Genomic DNA, 21,675 nt, shown 5'->3' on the forward strand with positions numbered 1-21,675 from the left:
CTCAATCTGATCGCGTCGCTTGTTTGTTATTGTCCTCTCCGCAAGCGCGGCAAAGTTGTCCTGATGTGTGGTCACCCTTTTCTCCTGGGGCCCAGAACCCCGTGGCATCGGGAAAACCGCCGGAGGAGGAGGAGGCCCTGCTGCCTGCTTCTGCTTCTCCCCCATCCACCCGCCGTGCCTGCTCGCTTCCCTCGCTTGACCTTCCCAACATGGCGCCGCGCCGCCCCCTTGACGCCGACGACGCCCACAAGGGCCTCCTCCGTGGGCGGCGGCGGCGGCGGGGCGGGCCCCGGGGGAGAGAGCGCAGGCTTGGCTGGCTGGCGGGGTGGCTTTTGAGACGGAAAGAGCCGTTGCTATAGCCGAGAGAGAGAGGGTGCGTGGAGGGAGGGAAAAACAGTAGCGAGGCCTTCTGGCCGACACTGAGGGAGGACGACGACGACAGCGGCGCTCGCTGAGGTGAAGCGAGGCTTCGCTTCCCGCCTCGCTCCTGAGGAGGTGGAGTAGGAGGAGAGACGGCGACTGAGGGCAGCTGCCCGGGAAGCCGCAGCCGCCGCCTCCGCACCTGTCTCGCACTCCCGCCGGCCAGACGGAGAGAGAACGAGGGAGGGAAGGAGGAGGAGGAGGAGGGCGGCCGTAGTGGGTGTAGCCGGCGCCGAGCACCTGGCCCCGTCCCCCGCCGCCGCCGCAGCAGCCGCTCCTCCTCCTCCTCCTGCCGCCGCCTCCTCCTCTCCCGCCCGCCTTCCTCGCTCCCTCCGTCGGCCGCCTCTCAGGGGAGTCCGCGCCGCGGCGGCAGGAGTGGCATCAGGGCGAGCAGCAGCAGCAGGACGAACAACAACGGTGTCAAGGCAGGCCGGGAAGCTGCGGGCGGAGCCGTTTCGCCCCGAGAGGAATATTCTCTCTCTCTCGCACACACACAGAGACACACAAGGTCCCTTCTTAAGCCGCCGCTGACATAGTTGCGGAGAGCTTTCTGCTTCTCAAGCCGAGGGGCGGCGGTTGTTGTTTCGGGCGGCGGTGCAGAAGTAACGAGGGGCTGCCGCTCTCTGCCGCAGGAGCCAGAGGAGAGGAGCTGGAGCCTCGGCCAGCGGGGGCAGGATGAACCCCAGTGTCACCTACGCCAGCCGCAAGCGGCGGAAACCCGTGCAGAAAATGTAAGTGGGTCGGGTGGGGTAGGGTGGGGTGGATGTTCCTGGAGAGCAAAAAAGGGTGCGTTTTTTTTCTCCATGCTGAGGTCTGGATTTCCCCTCCCCGCTCCCCTTTGCAAAGCTGTCGCCACTTTTCTCCACACACACACACACACCACGGCTCTCCTCCAATTAACCCTGATGCCCTTTTCCCTGTAACATTGTGCGTTGCTTTGCTGCGAGCGCATCGCCTCCAAACCCTCGTAGTGCCCGCATTGCAACTTTTTGTATTTTTGTTTCTCTCCCCCCCCCCCCCCCGTAAGGTTATGCTTTGCTATTGTGTTCTGGCAGTTTCTTCAGCTTGTCAATTAGCCTTCAGTTGTGGATCACGCCCCCTCCCCCAATTGTATCTATCCTATTATTATTATTATTACTATTATTATTATTATTGGTTCTAAACAAGGTACCCTGGGATAACTCTTAAACATGTGCAAAGGGATTTGGTGGCCCGAGTTAACCGTTTGCGCAATCTGTGTCATCCCTCCTTTCGTTGATCTGGTAGAAACGCATCTAGTGACTCCCCTGAATGTTTGTAAATAATTTGTAAAGGTCTAAAGGAGCCTCTTGTTCTGCGGTTGAAAGGTTTTTAAGTCTTAAGTTTAAGGCAGTGCTCATTGTTTTATTTTGTTCATCTTGGAAAAACTGGGCAGGGATTCGGAATGGCCTGCCATGGGGACCGTTCTGGAGCTTGTTCTAAATTTGTGGTGACAGGCTGTGATTTAGGGAGGGAAAGGCACTCTGCACATGCACAGGGGGAGCTTAGGAGCTACATATATTTCAGCAGTTAGTTGTGCTGTTGGAAAGGGATTCCTGGGCTGAGTCTCAGTAAAATTAAGCCTTGATTCGGGGCCCTATTTTTGTCAGGCTCTGATGACCCAGTTAAATTCAAACAGCTGATTAAAATCACAACAAGGACTGGGAGGTGGGAGGGGATGAAGGAATGATTTGAGTGTAAGGCTGCATCCCTGTGCACATTTACCTGTGAGTAAGCCCCACTGAACATAATGTGACTTGGTTCTGGGTAAACCTGCATTGGGTTGCACTGTCGGTCAGTGTGGCTGGGCTCCCTGACCAAGGATGTCAGCAGGCATTTAAGGTGATAGTCTGGCAGTCTGTTCAATGTAAGTTTAAGATAATTATCGAAAGCTTGCGGCAATGGATGTAGCTTTTGGCTTATTTTGGCTGTGGGCTGTGACTTGTGCTGTCTTAACAGGGATTGCTGGTTAATGTATGGTGTGTGTGCAGAAAGCCACGTTGTGCTGACTGTGCTTCTGCCACTGCAGAGGGCTTGTCTGTGATTCGAAGACGATCATTTACTCATTTGCTGAGCTTGGTTTTATGATGATTATATTGTACAGTATTGTGATTTGCCGCTCTCTACCTCACCACCGTAGGCCACAATGTTGTACAGTGTCAGTCTCCGGAGCAGCATCTTGTTGTTGTGGAGGCCAGGAGTATTGTGATACAGATGGAATAATTTAAGTGTGTCAGTAATCTGTGCACTTTTTCGTATTTATTGTAATGGTTGTAATTCTTCAAACGAGGCTTTACAAATGTAAAACTGTACAATGTACATGTTTACCAAGCTGTCAAAGCTATGTACTTTCAGATAGATTGGTTTCATCTTTAAGAGAATGATAAGCAATCGTAGGAAAAAATGGATTTATATTTTTAATGGGTGTGTAAATTCTGATCCTAGGAATATATGGAATCAATAGTTAATTTTAAAAAAAGTTAATCATAGGTATGAAGGTTTACCCTTTGGTGTTTGCTTTAAAATTAATATTTAGTAAAAAAAATAAATCCTTTTTCTGTAGTGTTTATGAGTACCACTTTTCACTAATCTGTGTTTATTGGTTAAGTAGCACTGCTGATGAAATATTTATTCCCCAACACAAAGTAACTGTACTGAGCTTGGTGGGATTTCCCAAAGGACTTCAAGAAAAATTAAATGGAATGGTATGGGAGCGGTCTGTGCTGTGTTAGCAATTTTAAAGTTTACTAAAGTGCATACCAATGTTTAATGTAGATTGTGGAGTCTAACTGGTTAGCCTTTTAAAATTGTTAATAGGAACAAATGCAGGAGGAAATCCATTGCAATAATGTATACAAATTGAATTCTATAACTTTGGCAAAGCTAGTATTGTCCTCAAGGTGCTAGTGTTAACCTTGAGATGCAGGATTTTTTAAAAAATAATAATAATAATCCTAGTTTATTTTTCTAATCCAGCATGAAAGTGCTAGGGCAGGGGGTTGGCAGGTGTTACTGCCATGCAGTATAAATAATTGGGGGGGGGGGTTGCCAGTGTACTTTATGTCTCTGACTTCACATTACAGTACTTGAAAGTTATCTGTGCTTATTAAGTAGCCTTAGGTACATTATGTAGTAGTTTCTAGATTCTAGAAAAGCAGCACTCTCATAAAAAGGATAGCCATTATGTCTCCAAAGTTTCCTTTAGAGGTGACGGTTATGCAACACTTACTGTTAAGTAACATTGTAGTTTGTCTTGTAAACAGAAGCAGGCTCCTGATGTGCAAATGTAGTAAGTTTTTAATACTGTATCCTGTAGAAAAAAAGTCTAGCATGTACGGAATAGTCTTAAAGTGGTTGTTGCTGAAGAGATCCCCTTGCTTCTAGGAAAAACACTCAGACTCACTGATGTACTATTGTGAGATACAACTACCAGCATATCATGTGAGGAATGTGAAATCTTTGGAAGCTTGTATTTGAGCTTCCTTGTTCTCCACAGTTTCATGTCAAACAGGGTTTGTTAGCTATGTGATTGTTGACTTATGAAACAAATCAGGCTCACGACAAAGTTAATTTAGTAGGCATTCTACTTAATAGAGCACTCCTCTTGATTTACGAAGCCAATTCCTGTAGGAGGGCAACACTTACACTTAATCTTTGTATAGGATTAAAGTTAAGAGAATTCCTTCCTTCCTGTGTCTACATTATGGTACACATACACGAATACTGTATATACAAAAGATACATACTCCAAAGGAAAAGTGCTGTAGTCGGTTGCAATGTAGAAATATTCTTTAGGGCTACTTGTGGAAGTAAAAACATTCCAAACCAGTGTTGTTGAAGAGTAGACAAAACACTTCCTTAGAAAAACATTTTTAAATTCTTACACCTGTGAATAAATCTCACTGAATTCAGAGGAACTTGTTTCTGTGCTTAAGATTTCACTGCTCCCCTTTCAGAGGTATGTGGAGCTCTTAATATTTATTTATTTTATTGCATTTATATTCTGGCTTTCTTTGAGCTTGCTTAATGGCAGGCTTTATCAGTATGGCAGGCTTTATCAGTATATTTAAGTGCTCTATTGATGTGTGGCCTACCCCCCACATAACATGACATGTATGTGGTGCTTTGCTCCTTCATGAATACTGATTCATTATACAAGGAGCCAGTTGAAGAAAGCCCTGGTTTGATGTGGTTCATGCCTCCGCCCGCCTTGTTGTTGTTGTTGTCCCATTAGGAATATGAAATAGAAAGAATATAGGTTCACATATGGCTTTCCTTCTGTACATTTTCTTTGGGCCTTTTGAAGCCCATTATGATACTGGGTGCAACTTTTTATTGGAAGTGCAGAATGTTCAGGATATAAGTGCTGGCTTTTATCCCTGCAACTGTTACAACATTCTGTATCTAAAAACGGCAAATAGACTTCCCAGTCTCCTAGGCCTAGTATACAATGAAGAATGTCCTCACATTCTGATGGAGCTGATATCATTCAGGGGACAAAATGAATTGGCAGCCCCCCACCCCCAAGTCTTGCTCTCATACTGGGACAGTGGGGCTATAGCTCGCTTGAAACTGCCATTTGTAGATTTGCTGGTTACAAGATTCTGGCATAAAAGCTGACAAGTTATTGTGTGTATATTCAGTGGGTCATACGATTGGGTTATTTATTGGAATCTGCCAGGGGGCAGTCAGATAATTCCCCCCTGTTGTTTCGCCTTCCCTTCTGTGGCTTGATGAACCTCCCTGCAGCATGGTTCTGGGAATTCCTGTCCTAACATGTTTTTTGTTTTTTCCCAGGCTGTCGTTCTTGGCACCTTTCCTTGGCTAAGAACTGAAAGTGTTATGTGGCTCCTTTTCATTTCAGTACTAGTGTTTATGAATGTATTTAGGATCAGAATTAATTTTAGATGTCATTCTATGGTAACATAATATATATACTTAAAGGGTTTTTTTTAATGAAACATTAATTAAAGAGACAGATTCAACCATTGTTACTTTTATGGACTTGGACTAAAATGTTTCAAAAGATTTGCATTTAATTTGACTTTTCAGTGGTAAGTTGTTTTTGTTTAAGAACCATGTCATATGTTGATGTGGGAAATAGTGGAATAGTTTCATCGTCATATGCTGCCTATATTCATCCATAGGTGCACAGGGGAAAGTATAAAATTGTGAAACATATCCACCAACATTGTCAAATGCACATTAAATATTATTCCTCTGCCTTAAAAACATGGCAGGCATGATTTTTGGCATCTGGGCATGCGCAGACTCAATTTCCGGTGCCACAGACATGCGCAGATGCAATTTCTGGTGTCGTGCTGCGCCAGTCCGGCCCACGGACAATGTCCATGGAAGAGATCCAGCCCATGGCGGGTAACCCTTGCTGACCCCTCCTTTATTGTGAACTACTTAAGAGATTCTCAGCATAAATTGGTATAAGCATTTTATGAGTAAATAAGTGGACACCTTTCACTTGCTGATCACCATAACACTGTCATGGAATTCTACTCAATATTGAGCCAAAGCAGAACTCCAATGCAGAGTAAAAACATGTTGCAGGATTCCCCCAAAATAGACCAGAGGCAATTAATATTTCATCCAGCAGAGCGTTACTGCTACTGAAGGCAAATGAGCATAATGGTCACAAATCCAATACACTCAGGATTGGCACTGCCCATAAAAAATCGAGTTGCAGCAGATTTAACATAAACTTACAAGAACTTCTAAGAAGTCTAAAACCGTTACACAGGTTAAAAGGTATGAAGAACCCCCTAATTATTCTGGGCGCATGACCTGATGTGTAATTCTACTCAATACTGTATTGACCACAGCAGATCTCCAATAATAGAGAAGGAGAAAGTGAAACCCAGGCTCCTTCTGGGCTTACTTTTATGGGCACATAACATTAAAATTATTAAGCCATTTTCTTTTTGCCTTTTATCTGATGGAGCATTTGAAAGCAGGTGATTGAGGCCTCGAACAATAGTGATAGAATGTTTAAGGATAATTTTTTTAACGTTTTTGGAAATCACTTGAGTCAGTAAGAATAGAATAGGATTCTGTCCATGCATACATTAAAATGCAGGTTCCTTACTTTAATATATCAACTGCTGTGTTTTACATGTGCACAGCATCTTCTTCATATCTGAACTGAATATGTACAACCTCTTCCACCCCCTCAAGTGTTGAAATACAATATTACAGAATGGAATAAAATATTACATAAATACCAGGAAGTCTATAACAATACTTGTTTAAGCTGTGAGAATTATATGCACTTGCCTTAGAGTAAGTCTCACTACATTCAGTAGGGTTAACTTCTACATAGCATTGGACTACCTGTCTACTAGCTAAAGGAAAGCTGTAAACCTTTTACAACTGAGAAATATATTTAATTGGCTTATTTTTTTCCTGCTCTTCTGAAAATTTTCTGGTGCCTATCTAAGAGTGATTTACTTAAGTTAAGCAAAACAAAACACTTCTACTATAAACTGCCTATAGAACTTAAAACAGTTCAGATTTGGGGAGCTTTAAACAGTGTGCAACTGGGAATATTCCTGGAATTCTGTGTAATCTGAGAAGTGTTCTTCTATTAAATGTCACAGTGGAATGATAAATTTTAAGTATTGTTTTGGCTAAAAAAGAGAGTATATATTCTTAAAACATTTATTTTAATATCGTGTTATAGTGAAATAGGTTTAACATAATTGCTTACTCCAGAGAAGAGATGTATTCCATTGATTAAACATGGCCTTGGTTCTTTTTATAGATATTTAAATTTTATTTATTTATTTATTAAATTTGTATACCCCCATATATCTGTAGATCTCAGGGTGGTTCACAACATAAAATTAGAATATAAAATACATAATGCAAATATAAACAATGACAACCCAATAATCCCCCCTTCTACAACACATTTTAATAGGACATTGGACGTTAATCAGCCAAAGGCTTGGTTAAAGAGGAATGTTTTCGCCTGACATCTAAAAGTGTATAGTGAAGGTGTCCACCAAACCTCCCTGAGGAGAGCATTCCCCAAATGGGGAGCTACTGCAGAATAGGCCTATTCTTGTGTTGCTACCTTCCGGACCTCTCATGGAGGAGGCACACAAAGAAGGGACTCAGAGGTTTATCTCAGGGTCTGGGTAGGTGTATATGGAGAGGGGCGTCCATATAAATCAGAGTACTTAAGTTACGGGGACGCGGGTGGTGCTGTGGGTTAAACCACAGAGCCTAGGACTTGCCGATCAGAAGATTGGCGGTTCGAATCCCCGCGACGGGGTGAGGTCCCGTTGCTCAGTCCCTGCTCCTGCTAACCTAGCAGTTCGAAAGCACATCAAAGTGCAAGTAGATAAATAGGTACCACTCCAGCGGGAAGGTAAACTGCATTTCCATGTGCTGCTCTGGTTCGCCAGAAGCGGCTTAGTTATAAATTTGGAAAACCAATAAAAAAAATTTGGAAAAAGAAAGAAAGATGCGGCTTAGTCATGCTGGCCACATGACCTGGAAGCTGTACGCCGGCTCCCTTGGCCAATAAAGCGAGATGAGCACCGCAACCCATCGGTCACAACTGGACCTAATGGTCAGGGGTCCCTTTACCTTTTACTTACGTTAAATTATGTGTCTGCCTTTTAGATACAGGTGTTAGCAGATATGTTGAGAACTAATAATTCAGGTATCAAAGTACCGTATATACAAAATAGCTAACCCTTTTTTGGATTAGATATTTTTTGGATAACTATAATTAACCCATGTCTGGGAACAACTGTGGATTTATTTTTTGCCTTGTTTCTTGATAATAAGCAATTGCACATAATATCTGGTCTATATTTGCATTTTTGCTGCATTTCCTTGTCTAAGCTGCCTAGAGTCCCATTAGGAAAATGGGAGAGTATAAAGAAATATAATTATTATTATTATTATTATTATTATTATTATTATTATTATTACTACTATTACTGTCTAAAATGTTGTGTAGAATTGAATTAATGGTAATGGCAACTGGATTGAACCTTTTGCTATGTTCTGTAAAAGAGACAGTATTGAAATGATGTTATGCCATTATTTCAGGAAGGGTACCTAGAGTGACATAGTTATCAAGCTTTAATTTTAGCTTTGTCACCTGTCTTGAAACTAATCCTGGTGCATTTCTGGTGGCATATTTGCTTTCTAATCTTGTGGGATTTCTTGGCAGGCTGTTTTCAAATACTCATTTGCTGCATAGTGATGCTTGTATATATCTTCAAACTTGCTGCTGTTGTTTGTTTTGTTTTTTGTGAGGAGGTGTTGCCACACTTGTTCTGGACATTCATCTTTCTACACATCAGAAACTTACTTACTAATATTCCGCCCTTCTGGAACTTGAATCAATAGGGGGAATTTAACTCTAGTTCCATTGAAAACTTTTCTCTCTGTGGACCTGGCTCTTTTCTGCCGGAGGACAGGTTTCTGTTGGTCCAGTAAAGCTGACTCGGGAATTAGCATTTCAACCACAAAAGTTTTGCAACAGTCCAGGTAGAGAATTTCCCTCATAAGATACTTAGCAACAGAGATGAGATCAGAGGTTCCCCCTAACCAAAATTGGGTTTCTATTGAGAAAGTAAGGCAAGATAACTTTGGAGACTGCCATAGAGAAAGAGAGGTGCAAGTGGGACTAAGTGTTGCTTCAGGGCTTGAGGGAGCAGGATGGAGCGAGGCTTGAAGCGAGCAGAGATTGGGAAGCTGGGGGCAGGGCGGGGCGGGAGAGACAGTTATGCTTCTCCTTCTTTGTGATATGCAAGAAAACATGTCAAAATTAGCAGATGTCCTTAGCATCAGGGTAAATCCAAAAAAGAAAAGGCCTTTCTTTAGCTGTGATAAGGCTTTAACAGTCAATGGCCATTGGATGAAGAGTGCAGAGACAGATACACAAAACCAAGAGCTCTAGGAGACAGTTGGGATGCATTTATTTTAACAAGACAGCTCTCCTGAAATCATATTGCTTCTGAGATCTTGCCAGGTCTCCCTGAGTGCAGAAGTCTATAACCAGTTATAGGCTTAGGAAAAACAAAAGGTTAAGGCAGTCACTGGAAGTAAGATTTTCTGGTGAACAAAAGAAGGATGAATGGCTATCCCCATTTACAAAAGGAGTATTTACTAACGTAACCAAAGAGCTCTGTTCCCAGTAGCCAGTTGAATGGTGATACAGTGTTATCTTGGAGGAGCACAGAAAAGGGGAGCATAGAAAAATTAGCCTTTAGCAAATCTGAGAGTTCCCAGGCGAGCACATACATGTTGGCTTCCTTCCTTTTCCATTTCAGCAATGTATGACAGCAGGAACAGCAAATTCATTTTGTGCTACTTATTGACCTTGTCAGCTCACCTTTACAGACAAAATGGAGATTTCTGAGCATAGATGATAGCATAGAGACCCAAATAAGAAACAGAATGGTGCTGTTGGGCAGCAAGGGAGCTGGCATGTGAAGTAAATAGATCTAACATCTAAGAAAACGCTAATAAAAATTTAAAGCTGAAAAATTTGTATGTTTACAATTAGCAAATTTAGCATTTATAAAGAAAAAGGGTTGCTGAACAAGCAGGGTGGAACAATCACTAAGAAGGAAACAGTGTGACCCTTCTTTTCATTTAAATCATAAAAGTATTGTTCCTTTTTTGGAATAAAAAGGAAATCCTGAAAGATTGTAGGACAGGATGTGGATTGATCTTTAAATAATCTAGGACTCACATACCTAATCCTTCTCTATGGTATTACCCACTTGAAGGAAGACACTGATCATTGAGGTTTTGCTTGGCTCAGACCTTATTGAGTTAGATATGTTAAAACATGGTTACTTCAGAGGGCAGTCCTAAAATAGTGTCATTAGGTAGGTTAACTGGACTTTCTGCATTGAATACATAAAATCTATGTATGGTTACATAATGTGCTCGACATTCAACAAAGCAAGTTCTTGACTAACTGGGAACAATTCAAACCACTGGTCCTGTGACCCAATTCACACATGAACCTTGCTGTGTGGGTGGCTCTTTAAAATGCAACTATGTACAGACTACCCTATTTCATAAGCTGTTTGTGTAAGTGACTTTCAGTGTAATTCTGCAGATTTCAACCTTGCAATTTCAAATGACCACAGAGCAGTATATATAAAATACTTGGAAGTTGTTAAATCCCCAAACCTTGGGGGAGTGGGTCAGAATAACATTTTCTAGCTCCCCAGTCCTTTTTCACAGCTTCCATTTGAATGGAGAGAATTTCTTTAAAAGGAAGAATGTGCTGGGGATGCATCACCTTAATGGAAGTGACAGAACTATTCAGGAAATGTGTGAATTAAAATATTGTGTGAGCCCCAATAAAAGCTTTATTAATGAGAATGTATTTAAATGTATAGTTATTTTAAAATGTGACTTTATACTATGTTCTGTTACTATGGCAGAGTGAAACCTTCACCTCCTGAAGGAGCCAAGTCTAATCCATCGAAGAGGCATAGAGATCGATTGAATGCAGAGTTGGATCGCCTGGCTAGTCTCCTGCCATTCCCTCAGGATGTTATTGCCAAGCTGGATAAACTGTCTGTGCTTAGGCTCAGCGTTAGTTACCTACGAGCCAAAAGTTTCTTTGATGGTAAGAAATTTGAGTTTATTTTCACAACTGACTATGAAATGTGTGTACTGTAACTTTAGTCTTATGCTGTTGCTGCTTTTTTAAAAAAACACACTAAACTAAAGTACTGAAGGACCAAGTGTGCTGGTAAGAATAATAAAAAAAGAGTTGCACTCCTTTTGAAAGACCTATTTTTAACTAAAATTTTAAAATAGTCTTAATCAGCCTGCAGAATTTTCCCCACCCCACATTTTTTCCTCATGCAAATATTTTCTGAGGCATGATATGGAAAAAACCAGCCCTAATCTGAATACAAGGAACTATTGCTTGAACATGGAAGTGTGTTGATCATAATTTCACGGTTACTGAATGTGACCTGTGGAGCATTGTCAAATACTGCATATTTGGCTGTTCATTATACATGTTCATATTAACAAAGAAGTGAGCTATCTCTCTACCCCCAGGATGAAGAAATGGGCTGGCTGCTATTAATCCAACCATCATATGGTTGGTAGTGCTTTCTGTTAGCTTTGTCTAGTTTAGCAGCTATAACCATTGCTGGTTAGGAATAGTCTGGCTATGTGCTTCATGGACTGGTCACCTTATGATTGGATTGCTGTAATTTGTTGTATATGGGGCTGGCCCTGAAGGGAACTGGAAAACCGCATATAATGCAGAATGCAGCCACTATAATTTTAACAAATGGGGATCCATGAGATCAAATTCCAAGGGAGTTGGACTGGCTGTCTAGTTCCTTCTAGACTCAAGGAAATATGCAAGTTATAACACTCAAAACCTAAACTGATTAGTACCCATTAGAGGACTCATGTTAACCTCTAGAATGTAAAAGTGTTTCAGCAGCCAAACTCTGTTATAGTTATGCTGATGGGCCAATGCAAGGGTATCTGGGACGAAAGTGGATATTTTTCTCCCTTACAATTTCTCTGTGCTTTACAGTGCTCCATTAAGTATACTTAAGTTAGTCATATGATAGCATAATGGATCTTGTGTTCACCACATTGCATGGTAATTAAAGAATTGAACAGTATAGGGATTGCTGCTTTGTGAAACACTTTGTGAAACATGCGAAACAGTGTTTGGGCTGCCTTGGCTTTAAAATATAGGGTGAGGGATTTTTTATATTGGAGCATTTCCCCCGCAGTCCTACAAATCTTCTCCAGAGGATCTCCAACCCTAAAGGATCTCCTTCCCTGCTCTTTCTAATCATGATGTTGCCCAAGTGTGGGTAGGGCTATAAGGGAAAGGAGAGGAAGGGAAGGGGAAGTCCTGGTGCCTGTTCTGTTAACTGACAGACACAACTGGATATTTGCCTTTGTGCAAGTTCTCCAATCTTAGGTAGTTAATTAACTAATAACTGATAGTATACCATAATCATATCAGGGCAAAATTACAGAAAGTTAGAAATGTCATTTAACAGATAAACTTTTAAATCAGTTACTTTCCCCGCAGCTAGCAGTTTTCATCACAGGCAAGGGTCTGGAACCTGAGCTTGGAGAAAAACAATTGGTGGGTAAGAGTTGCAGGAGGAAAGAGAACAGAAATCCAGTTGCACCACAAATTACAAATTGCCAGACAAGGAAGCAGTGGCTGGGCTTTGAAAACACCAGGAATGTACAGATCCACCCATAGCACCCAAACGATATAGCAGTTTGGGGACGTAACTCTAATCTATCAATAGACACTAAGCAACTAGTAGAAAAATCCTAAACTTTTCACTGTAAACCAGAACCTGATTGTTTCCCCCTGGGGTGGCGGACATCCTCTATCTCTGGAGACATTGATCTATTAAATTATTACTTCCCTTAATTTCTCACGCACCATGCGCAGAAGTCTCTACATGTAGTTTGCATGCCTGCAGTATAAAGCCTGCTGTGCTTAAACAAGCAAACTGCTTTAGAAATGCTTATCATTTGACTTCCCACACTTTGGATATCAGAACAAAGCCACGTCTGTGTTGTGCACTTCTGGCTTCTCGTCTTTCTTCTGCGCCCATCCCCACCCCATGCAGTTGTAATGCCAACTGTTTCCCGTATGTCCTGCTTCTTTAGACTACAGTGTAGTGGCAGCTTTTTTCAGAGGCAACCCGTGAGGTTAAGAAAGTGTGCACTGGCAGCCAGGTACTTCCTTTGTTTGTTCTCCTCCCCTGCTCTTGCTAATCATGATGTTGCCTAAGAGAGTAAACATAGAAGAACAAGTGAAAGGAAGAGAAGTTTGTCAAAAGGATCAGGTTCTTCTAGATACAGCACCAAGTAAAAGCACTTGTTTCTTAACATATCTGCTAAATGTAGAAATGCATATTGTAATGGGGAGTTGCATCTCCTAGGCTCATGTTAACAGTTAACTGATGTGAAGGGAAATGCTAAGTGAATAACAGGATACAAATGAGGGGTGTGTGAATTCCTGAGGAAAGTAAAATATAAACGTGCAATCATATAATCGCATTTGAAAGGAAACCCAAGAATTTGCTATAACAATAGTCTCCCTCTCCAAAAGAAACACTTGCATTTTTCTGTGTTTAAATAATCCATTTTGGAAGTCAATTAGTTAGACATAACCAAAGAATTATTCCAATGATCTTATTAAAAATGTGTAAACTCTGAAGGTATCTATTTTATATACAGTTCACATGTGGCTTGGAATGTGTCACCTACTTACTGTTCATGTAAGATGTATAGTTTAAGGAGTTGTTTTTCAGGACTGAAACACTCAAAATCATTGAGTCACTACTGAGGAACAGTTAAATTAAGCAGATTTGCATAAATGTCTACATTGCAGGTTATTTATATTTTGTGGTGCATAACTTCTTTTTAGTATATACATGTTAATTTTTCCTAAAATTTAGTTTTTTTTAAACCTCCAGTATACAGTATAAAGATTTAACATTCTTGTGTTGCAAGAGTGTGATTGCAAACTGGAGCTTGTGGCTTTACCTTAGCTTAATATGTTATCTGAACTATGGCATTTAGTTATGAATAAAGTCCTACTTATACATTTCTTGCATGTAGGGGATTGCTGGGCTTAATCTGGAGCAGGGGCATGCTTTTAGCTCTGCCCCTTTCATTGTAAAGAACCCCAATGAGCAATTGGTTGCTCGTGCATTGGCTGAACACAACACAGAGTTGTAGGAAGGTGATACATCGTCAGGGGTGGAGCTAAAAGCATTCTCTGGATTCAACACAATTGCCTTTACAAATGTTAAGAATGCTGAAAAATTCCATTTCAATATGACATTTAAAATAAGACATTTGTCTTGCATTTCTTTTGGTTAGATCCAAGGGCTACATTCTAGTCAATGTTTCAAAATTTACTCCAGGGCTAGAGGCACAGCATTTGAATGTGATGAATGCAAACAAAATTTTAGGAGGGATTATCATGCGTTTCAGTAAGTGAATTATTGAGTTAAATCATTCTTTATTTAAAAGGGTTGTGCTGCGCTTTTGGAAAATAGGCTGTATTTAAGGATACTAGGTAATCGGATATGTACTTTCTGTGGGTATGTGCTGACATTTTGTGGGAGTTCTTTTTACCTGTGCTTAGCTTTTAACTTCATGTTTAATTATCTCAGATTTCCTAAAGCTAGGGCTAGGCACATAAAACTTGTTAAAAATAGATGTTAAACCTGTCCTGTCGTGTTAGTTCAGTTGATATGTAAAATCAGTGCTAAAGATGGGGGAAAACATCATTCTTCAGTAGTCTTCGTATTGACTACTCCAAAATGAATAGCATTTCTATGTCAGCTTTTAGATTTTTATTAGCAATTAGTTCTTCTTAAAATGATGAGCAGCCAAAAGCCTGAATTCTAGGTTTAAAGATTTTGTAAACCATTAAATGAGAGCTAGAAATCACATATTGTGTTTTAATACAAAACTTAAACTGAAAATTACAATACAATTTATTGTAAGCTTTTAAAACTTCAAATGGCTTGTTCTCCCAAGAGAGAACTGTTTATTTGCTTTTTTTGTCTATATGACATCAACATAGCTTGTAACACAATTCAGAAAGCCACAGTACCTATTCATACAGAAAACCCATCTAAAAATCTGAATAATATTATCTCTGTAATCTTATGCTTGTGTACTTTGAAGTGAGTGCCCTTGAGTTCAGTGGTGCTTCCTCTCAGATTTGGTATAGGATTGTAGTCTTAAGTATACCAGTAGAGACTGAGCAGCCTTCATTTTAAAATCTAGAGACCAATAAAGAAAATTTTAGTTTTCCTTTTCCTAAAATGCTGCTATTCTGAAAATGTGGCAAACCTTTAAGATGTCACAGCACTCTGATTGTTTTTGCTGCAAACTCGGGAGGTAACAAGGCTACCCGTATTGAAATAATTTCTTAATGTCTCAAGGCTGTACATGTTTGGTAACTGTGCTTTCAATCTATACTTTGGGCAATGTATTTTCCCTTTATGATCACTGCTTCAAATGTGTGCTATATTTTTATATAGCATGGAATTCTAGTATTGCAGTGTCTTTCCAGGGGGTCTTGGTTTCAAACAGTGTGTGCTTTTAGATGGCCTTGAGCAATTCAGTCTCTCAGTCTGTTCCCAACTAGAAAAGAATTCTCCTAAAGACTGAAAGAATATATTTGCGCACTTTCTGGTAACACAGGGCTGAGGTGACACCTTTGTGTTCTTTCCAATACACTGAGAAAGCAGTTCCTAGAAATAACAGGGAGTGGATGTCATGTGCTCACTGAGGCTGCAGTTTTTCAGTTCCCTGTTTACTCAAGTGTCCAGTACAATAATTGCAAGCTTGGGATTTTCACTAGCAAAGTGAATGCCTGTTGTCCATTTCCTTTGCAAGCAGGTTGAATTCTTCTCTCCAAGAAGATAGCAGGTCAGCGGCTGTAGACTTCATATGTGGTTATTGTTATGTGGCTAAGTGCCTTTATATATTTGAGGGATCTGTTCACACTTTTCCACTGGTGCATGAGTCTTGGGCTTACTTTATTCCCATCCATCCCCTTTTATGGTGAGGAGGAGGAGAATGGAGGCATTCACTCCTTTTAAATTATCCATAGTTCCCAGTTATGCCCAAATTCAGACAGCTGTAGTTTCAGAATAAGCCATGTTTTGAAACCAAGACTTGATGCCAGTATGTTATAAGTCATCTGGCCTCGCATCAAGACTTGCTTAAAGAAGGGAGATAGTTGGGCTTCAAATTGCAAAAACACAGCATCAAAAATGTCTTTTTTCAAACTTAACACAGCCTAGATATGTGGTATGCTAACAAGAATGGCATTTATACAAGCTCACTCACCTGCATGCAATTTTTTGTCACCTATGGCTTCCATGTGAGTGCTTAAATCCAAGGCTGGTGTAACATTTAATGAGATTAATCTGTTTTTAAGAAGTGTGTTTGTATTGCTCAAAAGTACATGGGACATGTGTTTAAAGGGCTAGTCAGTAGCCAATATGTCTCTGCCAAATTCTAATACAAATGAAAACATGGCTTTAGTAATTGCTGCAAGAAACATTATTTTACTGATATTCCAAATATTCTGCATTAGTTTAAGACACCACACATCCATCAGGTACCAAAGAGTTAATGAATGCCTTGATAAACATGAAAGACTTGTAAAGAATTTGAGTTTAATGATACTGTTAGAACATCCTTTGTGTAGCTTAAGTGAGAATTCAAGGCAAAGCATATTTTTAAGATCAGATTCTTCTGCATGACTCAGCAACTACACCTTGTTTCTCACAGAAATTCCTGTTTTCTTGTTTTGATTTCATCAGAATTCCAATAAGGAAGTAATGCTTTCTTACATGCCGGAGCTTTGTAGATGTTTACAGTTAAAGCCATTTATAACATAATATGTTTCCCCTATATAAACAAATGCTCCATTTTTGCAAAAACAAACACTGCTTTGTGAATTCTCTCATGAAGCACAAGCTGAAGAATAGTTGCTTGGTAAATAATCTTAGATGTTAAAGTAGGCATATACTGGCAGTCATTCATTCAAATAAGTCATTCAGCCACCAAAGGTGATTTGTTTAGATATGAAACAGGGTTACCCAAAAATAAGACAGTGCATTCCTCATGCTTGGACTCCCTAAGTATGCAGAACTTTATGTGTTCATAGATAAAATTAGAATCCTAGAAAGCTCAAAACAAATGGCCAGACAAAAATAGCTGAATGTATTGTGTATAACCTGGATTTTTCATAAAATTATACAAGGTATATTATATATTAAGGTATTGTTATTCAGACAATTACAAATTTACGTTTAAATGTTTCAAATTCATATTTTTTTTTGCATGTGGCGCTACAGTCTGCTGAAATATAAGGAACCTTGCATCTTTTACTTTCTGCCAGTTTTTATATTTTAAAGTACTGTATATACAATGTCTATTAGAATTGTAAAACAGAAAATTTAATAAAAATTATAACATAAAATAAAAAGAATTCCAGTGGCAGGACTTGTCCATGGTTCACACCAAGTCCTGAATGTCTGGGCCAAAATTATTCTAACCCAGTGCACACTTGCTGAAGAGAGTAGTAGCCTAGATCATCTTAATCTACAGTTAGTGAAGAATAAAACTCATTGACATCAATCACTTAGGATTTCATAATGACCTTGTGGCTGCCTGAGGATTAGAGGTTGTTCTCTTGAACAAAAGAACAGTAATGTTTCCTGAGTCCCTAGCATCTGATAGAAATGCCTTAAACAATTATGTTCTAAATCAGAAAGGGACAATAGGAGAATCAACAACATTCATAATGATGTACACTTTGTTGTTGTTGTTGTTGTTGTTTAGTCGTTTAGTCGTGTCCGACTCTTCGTGACCCCATGGACCAGAGCACGCCAGGCACCTCTGTCCTCCACTACTTCCCGCAGTTTGGTCAAACTCATGCTGGTAACCTCGAAAACACTATCCAACCATCTCGTCCTCTGTCGCCCCCTTCTCCTTGTGCCTTCCATCTTTCCCAGCATCAGTGTCTTCTCCAGGGAGTCTTCTCTTCTCATGAGGTGGCCAAAGTACTGGAGCCTCAGCTTCACGATCTGTCCTTCCAGTGAGCACTCAGGGCTGATTTCCTTAAGAATGGATGCGTTTGATCTTCTTGCAGTCCATGGGACTCTCAAGAGTCTTCTCCAGCACCATAATTCAAAAGCATCAATTCTTCGGCGATCAGCCTTAAGTAAGATGTACACTTACTTACTGAATTTTACATGCTAATTTAAGATTTGCATAAACACTTTGATCTCTAGTGAGAGCACTGTGGTGTATATTTCCCACTTTTATGCAAATCTCAAGTTCTGTAAGCATCTGGAATGAATAAAACACATAATTATGAAACAGATCAGTCTTTGCCACTGTGAATGTTATTTCTTCTGGCAAATTGTAAGGATCCTACTGTGTGCAACTTTTGTTTAACCTCATCTTAAAGGGGTGAGATGCATGACACTGCAGGCTTGTAGGTTCAAATTGATTTCCTTTCCAAAAATTAATAAAAGGTGCACATGTTGCATTTTGATGAAAATTTTAATCAATCTGAAAGACTCATAGTATATACATACTTCGTAATCTAATGAGGTAAGTGTTGGTTATCTAAAGTACCTAAAGCTTTAAGGCTTTTTGCCAAGTAACTATTTTTTTCTGAGCTAGAAATTCACATGGATGTTGTCTATTGTATTGAACTTCACGACTGTTTTTCTTGTTCATTTTAGCATGTTGTATGAATTTGCCCTAATTCTCAAAATTCATAATGTCATTTTGGCACAACAAAAATTGAGCACGCTTGGACGGTAGTACATTACAAAAATGCACATATGTTATACTAGAAAAGAGACAGCTTCCTATATGACTTGCCAAAAATATGTAGAAAAAAGACAGAATGGAAAGGTTTTTATTTTTGAGCTTTTTAACGAGATGGGTAGAGTTTTATTTGCAATGCAAGTCAAATAAATCTAAGTATAATTGCTGAATTCTTACTGTCTTAAGGATAAGGGCCAAGCAGTGCTGACTTCTGCCTAATGTATGTGAACACTATGTTAATTTCCGCCCCCATTTGTATGCTTTTCTAATTATGCTATAGAAAACAGTTAATTTTCGTTTGAGTTAAAGTACTGCAAAAGTTGCCATCAGAGGAAACGCTCACACATCAAAATGCATCATGTTTTTCTGAAGATCCTATTTAGATCTGGACATAATCGTGGAGAAACTTTTTACATTTACAGATGGTGTTAAATAGTGAATATTTCTAGTAGCCAAAGCCCATTTCCTGAACAGTTATAATTTTGCGGTAGATTCTGAAGGCAATTTTAAAACCTTTGATCTGCTTGCATGTATGGAAATGGTACCACTTAGTGTGTGGTTACATTTCTAGAACAGAATTTCCAAAGCGGATAGATCTAGAAATTAAAGCCTTTAGTCACCAATATGAAGTTCTGCAATGACTTATTTCATCTTTGGAAACAACTCACCATACTCATATCTACTCTGAGCCATTATTTTTCAAATCTAATTAGTAAAATGTCCAGATCCTGGTGACTAAAGTGTGGGAAAGCAAGCCAAGTTCTCCAACAGTTTTCCTTATTTGTAGTCTGTTTTCTCTTGAACACCTTAATGGCAGGCACTGAACATCAAGTCTCTTCCTGTCTGCAGATCCTGGATTGTTCTTCTTTATCTGTTGCTAGCCTGTGACAAAAGCCAGCCATCACAATATCTGCTCAGATACTATGTCCTCCTCATTAGGAAGAGAGTAGTAGGCATTAGTCCTCCTTCAGGTCCCCTCACCACATGTGAACAACCAAACCTGAGATGCCATAGGTATTTGGGCCCTTTGGGCAATGCAGTCCTGTTTTCCTTGCATGTGTGTGGAGGGTGCCAGTGTGACGGAGAGACATGGAGAATTCATGGTGCAGCAACTGCCTCATTCAAAGTCCTGCCAGCTACCTGTGTCCACAGTAGGATGTGAGGATAATCTCTCCCCCGCCCCCATCCCATTTGGAAGAGAATTGCATAGTTTGGGGGCATGTGGTGAGCACCGTCTCTTGGCAGGTTAAGTGAGAAATGTGACTTCCTGGTTTTTAAAAAATGTCAGCTTCCTGCATCTTTTCCCTGCACCTATCCATTAAGTAAGTAGTGAGATGGATTTTCTTTGTATGCCAGTTCATGATATAAACAGCTTTTACTTCTTCAAGCTTTCAGGGACACTGCAGTTGTGCTGTAAGATATTATAACTTTCCTGTCATGCTGGGGGTGAGGCTTGAGAAACAACGACCTTCTTAACAGTGACAAAGCCTTTCCCCCTCACATGCAACTGTGGATTAATAATTTATTGTCTTGTACTAAAGGAACACCTGCTAACTTGGACTACGCTATATAATTATAGCTTTTCGAAAGGCATCTGCATCCACACAAAAATGCTCAAAAGTGTCTGTTTAACCAATGCCCTGGAAACTAGTTTTTCCTTTCCAAACAGAAGCTATTACAGATTAAAACATTTGTACGGAATATCTGATGCACTGCACCGTAGGTGCAATAAAAAATTAAAAATCTCCTTTTTTGAAATGAAATGATGGACTAGAGCCTTTTCTTGTATATTAAGTACTGAATGTTTTCAGTCATCTGTTAAATGACATTGAATCACTCATTGGAAATGCCCCTAAAAACAGATAATATTTTGGATACTATTGTGAGCATACGTCTTATAAAGATCTTTATGAGGATTTGCTTTATTTAGGAGGGAAGAAAATCAAGACTTGAAATTCGGAAGTTGCTATAATTTGCAAATGAATCATTGTTTTGCATTGTGTGAAGCCTTTTCTAAGTGCCTTGTTTCCCCAAAGCCTGCTATAGTCAAGATGTTTTTCTTGTGGTGGTATTAAATGGGGGAGGGGTCCAGAATTAACTCTAGCTGTTTTCCCAAAGCATCTTTTGTATGGTGTGGCTGCCCTTCAGCCTGCCCTTCAGGTTGCCAGTTGCTAAGGTTATGAGCTTTCTTGATGAGTCTCGTACAGCCTCATTCATATTGTTGGTGGATTATTAAATATTTAGATGGTGAGTCTTAAACTCTGTTCCCAGGGTGCTTTCTCAGCCAGTATATCCTCCGCCTATTTTAAACTGAGCATATATTTGAACAATCTTACATCTTCTGTAGTGAGGGGAGGTTCTTAATTTGAAGCTGGTTTAATTATTTCATTTAGAAAATTGAAGTATTTCGAGACAGAATTTGTATTTTAACTTTTTTTAAATCTGTTGAAATTCTAACCATTTTTTGAAGTTGAAATGATTAGATTTAAAGAGCCACAAAAATACTACTCTGTCTGGATGAGGTGTGCAGGCATTGCCTGCTTGTCACGTCTTGTTAAATGCCGCCTTGGTGTGGAATATATACAGTGTGTTCACCCTTAACTGCTTTCAAAAACTATTCCTTGAAGAGCAGCAAGTAGAAAACTTTGACCTTTTCCATTCTTCCTATTGTTTCTTCAGCCTAACTATTGTGTCCCGTCCCCCTGCTTCATATAGAGTTCTCTTCCATAAAACAAAAATTATTGTTGTTTAATTAGCTAAGGAGAAGAGCAGATTTTCAGATTAGTCTGGAAGCCAGGCCTTATGAGAAATGGTTGAGAGAATTGGGTATGTTTAGCCTGGGAAAGAGGAGAT

The 21,675-nt window shown here is 39.9% G+C and overlaps 1 protein-coding gene across 1 annotated transcript in view; it reads left to right on the plus strand.

The window, feature by feature from the left end:
• Positions 1-315: 315 nt before the first annotated feature.
• AHR (aryl hydrocarbon receptor) overlaps positions 316-21,675 on the plus strand; it is a 44,700-nt gene continuing 23,340 nt past the window's right edge. The window contains exons 1-2 of the mRNA XM_028750019.2: positions 316-1,151; positions 10,875-11,062. Coding sequence (XP_028605852.2) covers positions 1,096-1,151; positions 10,875-11,062 — 244 coding nt within the window. The 5' untranslated portion in view covers positions 316-1,095. The remainder of the gene's footprint in view (positions 1,152-10,874; positions 11,063-21,675) is intronic.

The sequence above is a fragment of the Podarcis muralis genome, chromosome 12, assembly GCF_964188315.1.
Source record: "Podarcis muralis chromosome 12, rPodMur119.hap1.1, whole genome shotgun sequence".
In the NCBI taxonomy this organism is placed as follows: domain Eukaryota; kingdom Metazoa; phylum Chordata; class Lepidosauria; order Squamata; family Lacertidae; genus Podarcis; species Podarcis muralis.